The sequence below is a fragment of the Dasypus novemcinctus genome, chromosome 20 (assembly GCF_030445035.2).
Source record: "Dasypus novemcinctus isolate mDasNov1 chromosome 20, mDasNov1.1.hap2, whole genome shotgun sequence".
Taxonomy (NCBI): domain Eukaryota; kingdom Metazoa; phylum Chordata; class Mammalia; order Cingulata; family Dasypodidae; genus Dasypus; species Dasypus novemcinctus.
Window position 1 is genome coordinate 21,625,084 of NC_080692.1, and position 14,770 is coordinate 21,639,853.

At 49.5% G+C, this 14,770-nt stretch overlaps 1 protein-coding gene and 1 long non-coding RNA gene across 2 annotated transcripts in view; one reads left to right on the top strand and one right to left on the bottom strand.

Moving 5' to 3' along the window:
• The window catches only part of LOC105746730 (uncharacterized), a 107,099-nt gene extending 104,343 nt beyond the window's left edge, over positions 1-2,756 (bottom strand). Inside the window, exon 1 of the long non-coding RNA XR_001119011.3 lies at positions 2,621-2,756. This is a non-coding gene — a long non-coding RNA (uncharacterized lncRNA). The remainder of the gene's footprint in view (positions 1-2,620) is intronic.
• Positions 835-14,770, top strand: part of PRMT8 (protein arginine methyltransferase 8) — a 105,079-nt gene continuing 91,143 nt past the window's right edge. Inside the window, exon 1 of the mRNA XM_058282597.2 lies at positions 835-1,597. Within this exon, the coding sequence (XP_058138580.1) occupies positions 1,523-1,597 (75 nt within the window). The 5' untranslated portion in view covers positions 835-1,522. The remainder of the gene's footprint in view (positions 1,598-14,770) is intronic.

The window sequence follows — 14,770 nt, forward strand, 5'->3', positions numbered from 1 at the left end:
TTCTCCAAATAAGTACAGGCAGGGATTACGTGAAGACAGCCAGGATGCTCAAAAAGCATCTTTTAGGACCCTGTCCTTGACTTGTGGGTTGAAAGCAGGAAAGTGCAGCTGACTGTCTTTGAAGGAGCCAGCCTGAAGGGCCCGTAGCAATGGAAGAGGCAGAGTGGAGCCCCACCTCCTCGGTTCCAGCTCCCACCTCCTGACAGATGGCCAGTAAGACAGAGAAAAAGCAGCTCTCAAAGTGAAGACAGGAATGCATTGTATAAAAATTCACACCCCCTGCTGCCGCCCAAATTCTCTTAAAAAAGGATGGAGAGAATCCTAATGGGTATGTGACATCCTCCCTCTTTCCCATAAATGGGATTTCAAAATCTGGTGATGATGGGGGAGGGGTGAGGAGGTAGAAGAGAAATGTGTGCACAGGGGGCTGCCAGGAAAGACTGGGGTGGGGGAGTAAAGATTGCTGCTGTGAACTCAAGGCTCAACCGTTTGCCTTTCTCCCCCCCCCCCCCCCAAGGCACCTTCTGGCTGTTACCTTCACCCCACCTGAGAGGGGCTTGGATCCGCCTGTGCCTTGGGCTGGGGAGGAGTGTGAAAAGGAGACAAAAATGATCCCACTGTTAGTCCTAGAGTTTAAGGAGTTAAAGACCCTCCCCACCCCTACCCCCCCCCCCCATCCAGGCACCCATTTCCCCAACCGTAATTCGCCAAGGAAGGACCCAGGAATTGGCAGAGGAGCGAGAGTTGGGGGTGGAGCGGGGTGGGGGAGAGCTAACTGTGGCCCGGCCCTGTCCAGAGCTTGCCCACGGTGGGAGGACGCGCGCCCGAGTCACAGAACCTACAAGAGCCCAGTCCCGGCGCCTGCTTTCTCCGAGCCTCTCGCGTGGCCCCGCAGCGTCCCGCGCAGCCCTTGCCCCCGCTCAAGTTTTCCAGAGAGCCGGCGAGTGGTGGCTGCCAAGAGACCCCCGGAGCCTGCGAGAGGGGGGCGGGCCCGGGGGCGCGGGGGGCCCTCGGTCTGTGCCCAGCCGCCGCCTGCTCTACCGAACCTCCTCCCCCGCCCCCACTCACCGGGCTCAGCCCCTAGGAGAGACGCGCAGGAAGCGTGTTGCTTCGCCCAGAGCCGATCCTCAGAAGTTGCGAGGAGTTGGTGGCTGCCTCGGGCCGGCCGGACTTTGCCAGCAGCCCGGGAGAGGGGACGCCGCCGCCGCCGCGGAGCCTTCGGGGCTGCCTCCCTCCTGCTCAGCCCGCAGCGCGGGTGGAGAGGGGCGGGGAGGGGGTCGGGGGGCGCGCGAGAAGAACTTGAAAGTGTGTGAAGGAATCCGAACCAGATGAGAAGGGAGGAAAATAAAACAAAGTGGAGACTGCAGAAAAGACTCAACCGTGGTTGATTGTCTCGGCTGACGCTCCAGCAGAGGGGCTGGGTTGGGTGCCCCCCCCCCTCCATTCTCTCTCTCTCTTTTAAAGCTACACCAGCTCTCTCTTTCGCTGCTATCTCTGTATCTCCAAACCCTTGCTGGCTCTTATGGGCATGAAACACTCCTCCCGCTGCCTGCTCCTAAGGAGGAAAATGGCGGAGAACGCTACCGAGAACACCGAGGTAAGCCGGCGAGAGAGTCGGGGCTCTCCGCGACCCCGCTCGCCCACTCCGGACCCCCGCGCCAGCGCCGCTGCCGCTGCCGCCGCCGCCACCGCCGCCGCTGCTCAGCACCTAGTGCCAAACTTTCCTTAGCTCCATCCCGCTTGCTTCAGCCGCCGTGTGTGTGTGTGTGTGTGTGTGTGTGTGTGTGTGTGTGTGTGTGCGCGTGTTGGGGGTGCGGGGAGACAGTGCATGTCTCAGGTCCCCTCCCTTTTGTAAATGCAAAAAAAAAAAAAAGTCATTTCTCACCCCATCACCCTCTCCTGCCACCCGCTGCTCTCTTCTCCCCTCCAAGTCCTAAAACCGTGGGCGGCGGGGCTGCCTGCCCTCGCCTCTAAGCTCCGTTAGGGCTGCCGGGTCCCGGCTTTGTGCAGAGCGGACGTGGGTAATCCGGGCCAGGTCGACTCCCCGCAGTGCCTTGACCATCTCCTGCCTCTGCCTCAGCTTTTACCCTTCAGGCTCGAGTTAGTCCCCGAGCTCTCGGTCCCCGCAAGGCCGCGGAGAGCTCCCGACTGCGGGGGGCCCAGCCGAGTAGGGGGTAGGACTGGGGCACCACCGACAGACCCGGGCAGGGAGAGGTCTGCAATCCTTGGATGTGAGAGCAGCAGCGTCAGGGGCGCTCAACCCGTGGAGGGTGCCCCGGCCGCGGCCACCTTCAGCACCAGGGACAGCGCCCGCCCCTGCCGCTGCGGAGCCGGCGCGAGCGGTGGGGGCGGCGCGCCGCCGGCTGCAGCCAGAGCTCGGTCCGCAGCCGTGCGTCCCGCAGCAGCTTTTGAACAGGTCGCTCCGGCTCCGCAAATGACGCTCCGGCCCCCTTTCCCCCCCCGCCTTCCCTGAGCCGCAGAGTCCTGCTGGGTTGTGCGCCCCAGACGCGGGGCCGTGTTCCCTCGCCTGGTACCGACTCCCTGTCGTTACAACTGGACCACTCCTTAGGCTCGGGGCACCTGTAGTCACGAAGGGGCTCCGCCTGGGCAGCTCCCTTACCTTCCTGGAGAAACGGTGCGCCGAGGCGGGGGCCGAGTGGGGTATGTGTGTGAAGATCATCCCTTACTCGGTGGCAGGAAAAAGACACAGAGAGCAAACTCGCGGTCTCTATTAATAGCCGGTGTTTGGTGCGGCTGTCGTGCATTTCTCATATGGTTACCATATGCAGCGTGGGGCGGGGAGGGGGTGTGGCGCGGGGACGGGCCCTCTGTCTTGCCAGAAAGTAAAAAGTACGCAGACCCTCCCCAATCTTCTTCTCTCGGGGTCTCAACTCTGCCGCTAACCCCCACCCCACAGGTAGGCGGCAGCGCGTTTAAAATCCTCTGAAAGACTAGAAGCAGTAAGCATCTGCTTACTGTCGATTTCCAAACAAACACGCTCCCGGGCTTCAAAGCAGCAGGGCACTCGAGAGCTAAAGCCGGCTCCTCGAGTTAGAGCAAAACCAGTGCGCCCGCAGTCCCCTCGCCACTTCCACCTCCCCCCCCCCCCCCCCATCTGAGAGCAGACATTCAGAATGATGGTTAGTCCAAGCCCCGGTCCTCAGCGGAGAACAAGCTTCCCACCCCCCCGCCCCCAGCCTCCTGATCGCCCACCCGCGAAAGAGGTTTCTAAAAATAGCTCAGAGTCAAGGCCTCACTTTTGTAAAGTGTTGGGAGTGCAGGCACGTAGTAGCAGTCCATGCAGCCAGGTGGCTGGAGAGCTAGAAGCGAGAAAGAGCTCCCCTCCCTCCCCTCCTTACCTACCCCTGTCCCCCGCTCGTGACTGTCTAAAAAAAGTTTGCACGGGTCCCTAGTCCCTGCACCCGCGGTCGCGCGAGGTCTGAGTGCAGACCCCTGCCTGGTGCCGCAGTGTGCAGTGGCGGCTGCCGCTGCGCTCTCCACCTCAGCGAGGGTTAAAGGCGTCCGGAGCAGGCAGGGCGGGGCGCGCCAGGCTATTTTTACTTGCTTCCCTCACAGCTCTGCTCTCCCCCTTCTCAGCAGTTGCACATGCCAGCTCTGTTCTAGGCATCAATGAAAACAGCAGTAGAGGCGGCCGAGCTCCTGTGAGGAAAAAAAAAAAAAAAAAAAATCACGCCGCGTGCCGGGCACAAAGGCGGCGGGGGAAGGAACAGAACCAGCTGTCGCTCTTTGGAGGGGACTGGGTCTAGGGGTTCAGTTCTTAGCAAATTTCCTCCAGCAGGGAAGGAACCCAGACTTGGTCAAGCATGCCCAGCGGAGGTATCCAAGCGGCGTGACACTTGGTTTTCCTCCAGGAACCCGGCTGTTTCTGTAATAAGCCAGGACGAGAGCAGTGTTTCGAAAAGTGGTATATTATGGTTTGTCTGCACTCGTGGTGGAAGAGAGGCAAGGAAGCCTCTTGTGCATGTGTGTGTGTGCACCCGTGGTGAGGATGGTAGTGGTCCTTATTCTTAATTCAGCTGGCCTTTATGAGGCACCCTCTCTGCTAGGGATAATCAGGCGCCAGAGAGCCAAGGTAAGGAGGGCCCTGCGCCTGTGCTCAAAGAACCCATACCATGGTGGACAGCAGTGCCAGACAATCCCCCAAATGGTGTAGCCCGTGTCCCTGCCTTTCGTTGCTGTTGTTTATAAGCTCTTTATCTCATTTCATCCTCGTAATAATCCTGAGAAATAAGCAAACGTTAGTATTCATTTTTATCCTCCGTTTTTATAGCTAAAGGCCCCAGGGATGAGATATCAAGCAATTTCTGAAACTTACCTGGCCTCTTAAGGATCAAGTCAGCCTGGGAATACAGTTTGCCCCACTTCTGATCCATTGCTCTTTGCCCTACCCTTGCTATTTCTAGGAAGATGCTCTGGGTGAATGGGGGTGGGGTGAAGATTCCTTGAGAGGGGAGAGATGCAGAGAAGCAGGTTGGTAGGCGAGGAGGATGGGAAGAGGGGTCCTTTCACAGGGTAAAGGTAGGGATGGATGTTCTAACTGTAAGGCAGGAAGGGGGACGTGGGGAATAAAAATATTTCCATTGTGACCAGAGCCTCCCTCAACCAGGTGAAGCAGAGCGCCAAGCAACGGGGCAGCAGACACAGGCTTTGTGGCACAGTGGGCACTGGATGGCCCCCAGGACATTGTTTGGCCACTTTGACCTTCATTGCATGATTTGTTATCTTGAGGAAATGTTGGGTGAACACACAGCTCTGTTTCTTCATTTTATGCTTTCCCCATGTCCCTTGGCTATGCTTCTCCACTGAAGCACCTGAAGGTAAGGGCCTCCCCTCCACCCCCCTGCCAGCCTCTCTTCCTTCTCCCTAGCTCCCCATGTCTCATCAGAAACCTTCTAAAGTGTCAGCAGAGCCTCCAGCCCACCCACCACCAGGCCTGAGGCAGGTGGCCCTCGCCTCCGTCCTTTCTGCGGCCGGGGCCTCTAGTTGGTCCTCTTCGCTAACCCAGCCTCATCCCCACTACTTGCCGTCTTTTGGAAGCACAAGTCTACTCAGGATCAGGCTCCTCCTTCAAAACTTAGGCTGTTGCCCTGTTGCCTACAGGATAAAGCCCGTTGTCTTAGTATAAGAGTGCTCGGTTCTCTCTGAAGTCACCGCTGGTGACTTCGTGCCTGAATGCCTACTGCTCCCTCTGCCCCTGCCGCTCTTTGCCCCTTCTCTCTGGGGAAAAAATACGCCTCAGCCTGCAATGCCCTACTCAGAGATCACTTTTCCTGGGAAGCCTTCCCATATCTGCCACTTATCCACCCCCCTCCACCCTCCCAGGGAGAGTGATGGCTTCTTCTTCTGTGTTCCTAACACCTGCTTCTCACTTTAACGATTGCAGGGTAGTTGATTGTTTCTGTGTCATTGTAGCCAGCTAGATTATGAACTTTTTGTAACCCCTGTGCTTAGTCCGTGCTGGGTCTGACACACAGCAATGGTTAATCAATGTTGACCGAATTGATTCGTGTGCTGAGCAAGCTCACGAGCCTTCTGGGTTTTAGTTACTCATCGCTAGCTGAAAATTGGGGCTCCTGTCTCCCACACCTCTGCTACACTTACATTATTATGGACCTTCAAGCTCAGAATGAATAAAGATTCTGGGAATCAAGGTGCTGCAGCCACTCAAAGCACGGGTACGTTTTGGTTATTCATGAACCTATTCAATATTCAGCAATGACTGGCTCTTATGATGGGCTGTTCCTCTAAACAGTAGATAAACGGATTAATCACAATGCCCAATTACAAACCATGGAAGATAACGGACCCTTCCAAATTACTCCCTGCTTTACTGATTCTTGGTGAAAGCCTGATGCATTCTTTATGGTGATGATTCCCTGATTGGGGTTTCATCACCCCAAAGGCGAGCCCCCAAGGATGTGAAAACAGTTTTAGTGAAGGAGTCACTTTTTTTTTTTTTTTTTTTTTTTAATGTTCTATTGACTTGCTGGCCCAGGGAAAGAAAACACTTACTGGCTGGGAAAAATCCTACAATTTGACAGTGGGGTTCGGGGTACCAAAGAGTGCTTCTCAAGTTCTAGGGAGAAGCTGGGCTGACTTCAGGCATGGGCTACACTGGTCGATTTGGCTTATGGATCTCACTCCTCAGGAAGTTACTTTCAGTTGAATTTTGTGGTCCCAAGTCCAAGAGTTAGGGAGTTGAGGAGGAAGAGGGAAGAGGGGTAGGGGGAGTCAGGACCCAGGCCCACTTCCGTGAGAATGGTTTGCACCACGTCCCTTTGCAAAGAGTGTGGGGCTTACCACATAGGCTCTGCAGCTCCGCAGCCTGGCTTTAAATCCTGGACTTAGTAGACGGGTTGCACTGAGCAAGTTGCTAAAATTCTCTGGGCCTCATAAGGTTTACGTGATGATTAAATGAATTAATTTTATGCAAAAGGCTTAGAACATTGCCTTGTACATGGCGAACCCTCAATAAGTGTTTATGATTATTGTCCTGACAGCTTTCAGGAGTCTTGCCAAAAAAAAGTGCAAATTGTGCATGAACTCTCCTACTCCCTCATTTCCCCAGCTGAAATGATCCATAAGCTCTAGTCCATTTCAAATTTTCTTCCCTTCGCGAGCCCTGATTTCAGTCCTGTTGTGAGCTTGGGAGAATTAAGAAGATACCCACGTTTTTTTTTTTTACTGGCAAATTTGGTTTTTCAGAGAGTCCTAAATTGGCTTTTGGCTGTCAAAGAGGATGAAACACAACACTCCAGTCTCCAATTCAGGAGAGAGTTTCATTTCCTCCTCTTTGCTAACTGCAATGTGAAGCTATTATCACCTACCAGTGTGGAACATGCAAAAAAAAATCTGTAAAAACAGTACTTCCACCTTGGAGTCTACTGTGCCAGCAGGGGGAAAATGGGCAGCATGACAATACATAAGCTGCCAAGGTAACTGGAGGCAGCTCCTGTGTTGTGTGAAAAGCAGGTGCATTGTACAGTTGTGAATGGATTTGGTCAAAGGAGAGAATGAGCACAGGCAAGAACGGAATCTTTAGAAGGTCACTGTGTACAGGCCTCTCCCTCTGAACACACTTACTTACCTCAGGACATAGTTCGCCACTCGGTCTCTTGTTTAAAAGCTTCCCAGAAGAAGATATCCCCCAAACTCCTTATGCATCTCAGGACTTGGGAGGTTCTTCCTTAATTCTGAGCACGGTTCCTTCTATTGCAATCTGAGTCACCTTTCTTTAAGGATTCTAAAAGGAGATGAAAACTGGCTGGTTACCTTTCTATTTTGGGTTGTATTAAGCTGTCTCACCCTACTAGTTCTTGCTCCAAGTGATTCCAATTCCTTTCTCTGGTATTCTGGCGTTAACCTTCTCATAGATACAGCTAGAAGACGTAAGTTCAAGGTTTCCTTCACCAATGTTGTCCAGTCCATTAGATGTTTCACACATCAAATGGCTATTCTACTTGACTAGTTATAAGAATTCCCTCAAGCATCACAGCATCTCCCAGATTTTAATGAGCCACCCATATGTAAAGATCTTTTTTTAAAAGTATAATTGTATAAGAGCAAACAGCTTGATATACACAATTTCATAAAGGCATGGAATCTTAGAGTTTGGTGAAAAAGCCCGTCATTGAAAGCAAGAGATGGGAAAATGTACCCCATATGAAAGAGTTCTTCAATGTGGGTTTTGAGACCACATTTACTCCTAGTTCAGGCTACTTCTATCTCTTTTAAACTTAGCAGCTGATTTATAGTCTTTATTTTTGTGTGTTTGTGCTAATTTTCTGGTACATCTTGATCTGTCATATCTAAAACCAGTGTTTCTCTACAGAAGATTTAGGAAATGTGCACAATGAGATCTTCCTCCTTTTCATATAAGACTTAAACTGCTTTGGCATACATCATCTCCTTTGATACCTGCCATTATTTGTAACACTATGAGTTATGTGTTATTATTCCCATTGCCCAGATTAAGAAGCTGAAACTCAGAACGTTAGTGTTTCTTGCCCAAGATCTCATAGTGACGGAGCTGGGACTCAAACTCTGGTGTTTTTTTTTTTTTTTTTTTTTGCCACTGAAACCCAAGCTTCTTCTAATTCTCCAGATTGTGAAGGCATTAGAGGGACCAGATAGACTCTTAAAGTATGTGGGGGAAGGATGGAGAAATTAACAGGGAGAACCACGGAATGGTGAATTTGGGTGAAACCCAGGAAGCGACACCAGCCCCACCTTCTTTTTTCTAGCCCTTATTTTCTTGCCACCACCACCTTGCCAGCCTCCCTCTTATAGTTCTCAGCACTATACCACGTGGGTGAAGGGACCTGGCAAAACTTGTGGTAGGGATGAGCTTCATCTCCCTCCCCCTACCTCCACCCTCAGACTCATCTAGATCTGGAGCCCTAGGTGGTGGACCAGAAAAAACTCTCTTCTAACAAAGTCCATCTCTCAGGAGGCCAGACCCTGGGCCAGCCAAGCTCAGATGGGTGCTCATCCAGCTTCTTTCTTGGGGTGAAATGAATAGCAAAGTCGGGACAGGAACTTTGTTTTTTCTTATTTATCTTTACAGCTATATCACCCAACACATAGCGGGTCTGAGAAATGGCTGGTGAATGACTACATGGAGACATAAATGGACCCGGGAATACTTGCAAACAATCAATTGTTAGTCTCTCTCTTAAGTCTTTCTCCTGCTGCTCACGCAGATGCTCAGCTTGCCTGTTGGCTTCCCAGAGCCTTTGTCAGGCCTCCTTTCCTTGAACGATGACAATGATTATAGCAAGAACTCATTCTCATGCCCACCTTATGTGTTGGGCACAGTGTGAAGTGCTTCGCCAGCACTGCCTTATTTAATTTACACAACAACATCGCAAAGCAGCTCCTATTATTTCCATTTTACACTTGAGGAAACTGAAACTTGCAGTAGTTAATTATCTTGACCGAGATTAGAGAGGATGGGATGCTCGCAAGCTCTGTGTTCTGCTCTTAATTTGCTCTCGCTGCTCTCTTTTAGCCAGCTCTCCAACTTCTAGCTGGTCCTCACCTGTGTCCAGCAGCAGCATGCTCCTACCTGGATATTCACTAGACTTCCGTTCTTGAGTCAGGACCTGTTACTGAGTGTGGCTCCTTGTACTTGCCCTCATTCTCCCAGGAGATTTACTTCGTAGTTGCCAGAGGAATTCTTTTAGGGTAGAATTTGGTGCCTATTAATAGCTTATATGAAGGGCTGTTCTCAAGAGAAGGAGGAACAATGACTTTCTTAGCACCTTTCAAACAGCCAAACTTTGTAGACCATTGACTTATGGGCCCGAGGCAGTTGTGCATGTGGGGGGTGAGGTGGGGGGGTTGCGGTGGGGTGGTTAAAGAGCGCAGGCTCAGGTGGCCAAGTCTGGTTCAGATCCCAGCTCTGCTGCTTACTAGCTTGGACAGGTGACGTCACTTATCCAGGTCCTAGCTTCATCCTGTGTGATAGGGATACGAGCACTTTATCCCATAAGGTGAGGCTTCACTGTTATTCACATAGAGCACACGTCTGGCACATGGTAAATATTGAAGATTAATTATCAGGAGTAATCTGGGCTTACCAGTGGTGTCCCAAAGGGCCCTTGCTGGTGGCATTATGGAGACAGTACAGGCAGAGGAGGGGGCGCCTCTGACTCAGGCAAGTCATTCTCAATCCAGCCAACTAGATCCAAGAAGACAGCTGGTGACAGGGCTCTTCAGCAGCCCCTGCCTAGGTCCCCCTATAAAGTGCCCCGATCATAGGAGGGATTTTTCTAGATCAGACAGGGCCCTGTTGACCCTCCCTGGGATACAGACCTTGGGAATTGGTAATATCTATAAAGTGACTCTTGAACCTTACAGAACTCACCCTATAGGTGCAAGAGAAATGGGGAGCGGGAGAGTTAAATCACAGGTGTCCTGAGAAAGGGGCAATAGCTTCAACTTCTCTCTCCTGTCACAAGCCTCCTTCCTAGGAAGAGCTCAGTACCAACCTGTTGGTTACCTGATTGGTTGGCAATTGTTTTTCCTGCTGAGAGAAACGGGCATAAGGGAGGGATGGTGGGAGGGAGAGAGAGAGAGAGATGAAGAGGAGCGGGGAGATGTCCAGGCTCACACGGAAAATTGGATATTTAATTAGTGAGTAAAACTCCCTGTCCTTTTGACCATAAATCCAGTACCATACAATACCTGTGTGTGTGTGGGCGGGGGTGGGCGTGGGGGTGGGGGTTAACTAAAGCCAAATTGGGCTAATCCACTATAAAGGGAATGACTTTTAGCAAATTCATCAATTAGGGCCCTGTTTGAAACTCTACTGCGAAAGATAATCTCTTGCTAGCTGAAGTCAAGTCAAGTGGTGGCCTTTCAAGTCTGGGCATGCCAGAAAAATGAAAGGCTGCAATTCCCAGAGATGCGTTAAACTCAAGGACTTTATCTCTTCCTGACAAGTGGTTATGACAACAATTCTCCAAGGAAGCTCAATCAGAGAATCCAGCAAAGGATTATCTATCTGAAGTGTAGATAGTATCCTAATTAGGGAATGTTCATGATTAGCGTGCATTAATTCAACATTCTCCTCAGGTACATAGTGGGAAGTTGATGAATATCTATTGAATGAATAAAGGTAACAAATCTGCAGATCCCATATACCATGTCAACTGCCTTTTGTTAGAACCTCTTTCTACTCTCCCCTCCCCCAAATTAAAAATCTCAACCATGCGTACAGGTGGCCTAGATACACTGTGCAATTGTCCCAGTGTGATTTAGGAGAGCGCTTTGGAGTCAGACATGAATTTGAATCTTATTTTTCATCCCTGTGGGATTATAAAACCCATTTTGCAGGATAGCCATGGGGATTAAATATGATAATGTGATAAAATAAAAAGAAGCAGCTTGACAATTGTTTTCTCCTTTTTCTTCCTGTTTTAAGTTTGCATTTATTTGCCCAGCTTGTGTTTTATTTTTAGAGGAAATTTTATAGTTCGAAGTGGGAGCAACCACTTCGAATGTTCAGTGACAGTAGACATAAATGACCCACTCTAGACAGACTGCAGGTGTGGGTACGTTGTGTGTGTGGATATGTGCATACCTCTGAGTCAGTATGTATCTTATGTAGAAGATGTTCATACACTTACAACACGATCATATATGGTTTGCAATTCATGATATAGAGCACATAAGGGGCCAATTTAATTACTGGCCTGGAGCTTCCGAGCTAGATACAGGGTGTGGAGACTGAGCCAGGGGAGTAGGTGTATGCGGGACCCAAGCTAGGTGAGGCAAATTGAGGGTAGCTGAGGGAGCAGCTTTTGAGACAGAATTGAGCTTCAGAGTCAGGTTATGCTGCCCCAACTTTGCAGCTAATGTGCACCATTTATTAGGTAACCGTGGGTGCTGGGCTTTTCCTCAGGGCTGGCTCTGGGGCACCTTCCCCTCCTCCCCCTACACATTCTCTTCAGGCCACCTCATCCACTCTCTTGGATTCATTTCTTATTTCTGTGCTGATTAGTCTCAGACTTAGAGCTGCAACCCCGATCTGTCTTGGGAGCTTGGATCTGCATCTCTGAGACATCTCCCCTTAGATGTCTCCTTGGCAGCCCATACTCAGCACAGCTGCCTCTGGGCTCTTCCTCTTCTCCCACCCATCTGCTTCTCCTCCAGAGATCCTCATCTTGCTAAGGGTCCAGTCCCTGAAGTCTCAAATCTAGATTCCTCTCTGCTCCCTCCTCAACAAGGCCTGAAGGTTCTACCTCTTAAGTATTTGTCCTCTTTGTCCTGAGTTTGTCCTCTTCTTTCCAGTCCCACGTTGCAGCCCTGGCTCATGTGCCCCCAGCTCTGGCCTAGATCTCTGCAATAACCATCGGTCTGTTCCCCACACACCTTCCCTTTCCTTGCTTTGATAGATTCCCATAGCAGCATGAATGCATTTTCTAAGATGGAAATCCAACTGTGCATCTCTGCTCCTTAAACCCTTTCAGTGGTAAGGGGAGAGTTTCTGCTAGACAAGCGTGTGACTTACAGCCTCTCCTTGAACTGGTAGAACATAAGTCTCAGAAAAGGCCCTGGAGCAGCTGGTGACTGTCTCCACTTTGGCAGTGGAGAGGCTGCCAAAAGACCTTGGAAGCTCCCTTGGAAAGCCTCTCTTAGTGTTAGGGGAATGTTGGGGATAGCATCAGCCAATATACTTCTTCCCACTGGAGGCAGCCCATCCTTCCTGATCTGAGCAGGAGGCATGGTGAGGGATGTGCCCAAGCAAGGGATCTGCAGAGCCCTGAGGCCCTAGTTCCTGACGGGATGTTTGGAACCCCTGGGCTCCTGCTCTGGGTAGGGCTGCACTGAGGAGTGGACAGACTCCTGCCCCTAGACTTCCTTATTAATGCCTGCTCTTGGTCCAGCACTGCTTTTCACTCCCATTCATAAGGTTGAGAATCAGATGCTTTATATTTCAGGACCTAACAGAGAAACAAACCAATGGCTTGGACTAGCACTACATGGCCCTAGGGACTTTGTTGACAAGGCAGCTCTGTGACTTTTCTTGGAAGCTCTGCCAAGCCTGCTCCCACCTCCCTTTTCTCTTCTAGCTTTGCACCCCCACCAGAAAGCCGGTGTCTTAGAGCTCTCCAGAGGGTACTCCACATGACCTAGTAAAGACAGTGGGGATCTAAGAGCCCCAAAGAAGAACTGCCTTAATCTTTGATTATTCATTACAGTTCCCTAGGCCCTTGGCTGGCACCAGGTAGCAAAGAAAGTATGAAGAAGCAAGAGTCAGAATCCTCCATTCTGACCCTGTTGCCAGCATGCTGTCTGACCTCTATGACTCTCAGGTCCCCAACTGAAAAATGGATGAAATGATCCCATTTCATCGGGTTGGCCTGTACATAAATGGAGACAATGGCACAGAGACATGTTAAAAGTTTAGGAATACTGTGCACATCTCCACTTTTGTTGGTATTAATCTGCTATCTCAAATGCCTCCCAGTGCAACCTTATACCCCTTTCTTCTTATTGAGTTGTCAGTGCAGTTGGAGATCGTTCATCACCTTTCTCCACAAGGTTTCCCCTTCCAGACATGCCCATGTGTTCTAAATTCATGCTTTATCACTGTGAGGTGTTTTCTCCTTGGAGGCAAATGGCACAGAAGGTTAAGGTTTGGGGAAACGCAGAAGGGGGCTGTCAATCCGGGCTTCCTCTCAGTGAGGAGTTGAATTCTTCCGGAATCTTGACATGAACAAAGGACATGGCTAGACTGCCAGCAGGCAATTGTTTGTCAGCCGAAGAACAAAACTTTCTCCAGAACTTTTTGCCTTCCTTTAAGGAAGGCACTTGAGGGCTCAGTCTTCTTTCTCTCTTACATTCTCAGGCCTAGGCTTCTGTGCATCTTCCGACTCTGTAACGGTTCCTTCTCTTTCAGCAGAAGAGGCTGGGAAGAGCTCACCATGCAGGTGGCGCAGGGAGGCAGCCACAGATCCTGGGCTCTGTGGGTCTGCATGCAGGAGAGAACCCAATCTCAGGGAGCCTCTCTTTGACAGGGTAATTGATATATACCCTTACTTGGGTGTCAAGGTTTCCAAGGCAAGAAGGGGTAAAAGGAGAATAAATAAGGAAGATTGGAGTTTCAAATCTGTTCATTCTTCTTTGCCTTCCTTAGCATGCGGTGCTGGGCCATTATTTCCAAAGTGCTGGCACTCCGTGGATGTAGACCCAAGCCAGGATGTTGTATTCCTTTGGGTCCTGACTAGTGCCAGTGACTGAGCTGCACACTGGGACTCTGGAGATGGGGTGATTCTTCGGCTGTCACTGCAGTTACCTTCCTCTAACTGGCTCTTGTCAACAGCCTTCGAGACCCCCTTGTGTCCCACTGCAGTGGATTCTCCTCCACAAATCTTTCACCTCGTCTGACCTCTCGATGGCATTGGGTGCTGTTGGCTGCTGCATTTTCTTTTTTTTTTATTTTTTTAAATTTATTTTTATTTTTTTATTTTTAAAAAGTTTATTAAAGTTTATCATTCATACATAAACAATAAGTGATAATAATACTTGTGAACTTACAAAATAAACATATATAACATCATACAGGACTCTCATAACTCACTGTACCACCAATAACTTGCCTTCTTATTAAACCTTTTTAACTAATGATTAAAAAGCGTTGTCAAAATATTACTACTAAACAAAGTATTTTCCCCCAACAATCCTATTATTATTATCTTTATATCATTTATATATGAACATACATAAACAATTAATGTATAGTAAAAGTTGTGAATTTACAAGGCAAACGTGCATACCATCATAGAGGGGTCCCGTACATCAACCTTCCACCAACACCTTGCTTTGTATGAGATGTTTGTTACAAATTATAAAAGAATATTGTCAAAGTGTTACTACTTTTTTTAAAAATTTTTTTATTTAATTCATTTTACCTGACATGCTCTTCTCTCTGGGCTTCTGAGGCTTGCTTTCTCCCACCTCTCCTACCTCTCTGACTGCTTCAGTTTCAAGCTCTTATGTGGATTCTTCTTTCTTGCCCACCTCTTTTTTCGTGTGTGGGCATTTGTTTCCCCTTTTATTTAGCATATTCTTTTTTTATTATTTTAATAGATTTTTAAAATTTATTTTTTAGAGATACATAGATCATAAAAAATGTTACATTAAAAAAATATAAGAGGATCCCATATACCTCCACTCTTCCCACATGACCAAACTCTTTCATCAGTGTGGCACATTCATTACACTTGATGAATAGATTTTG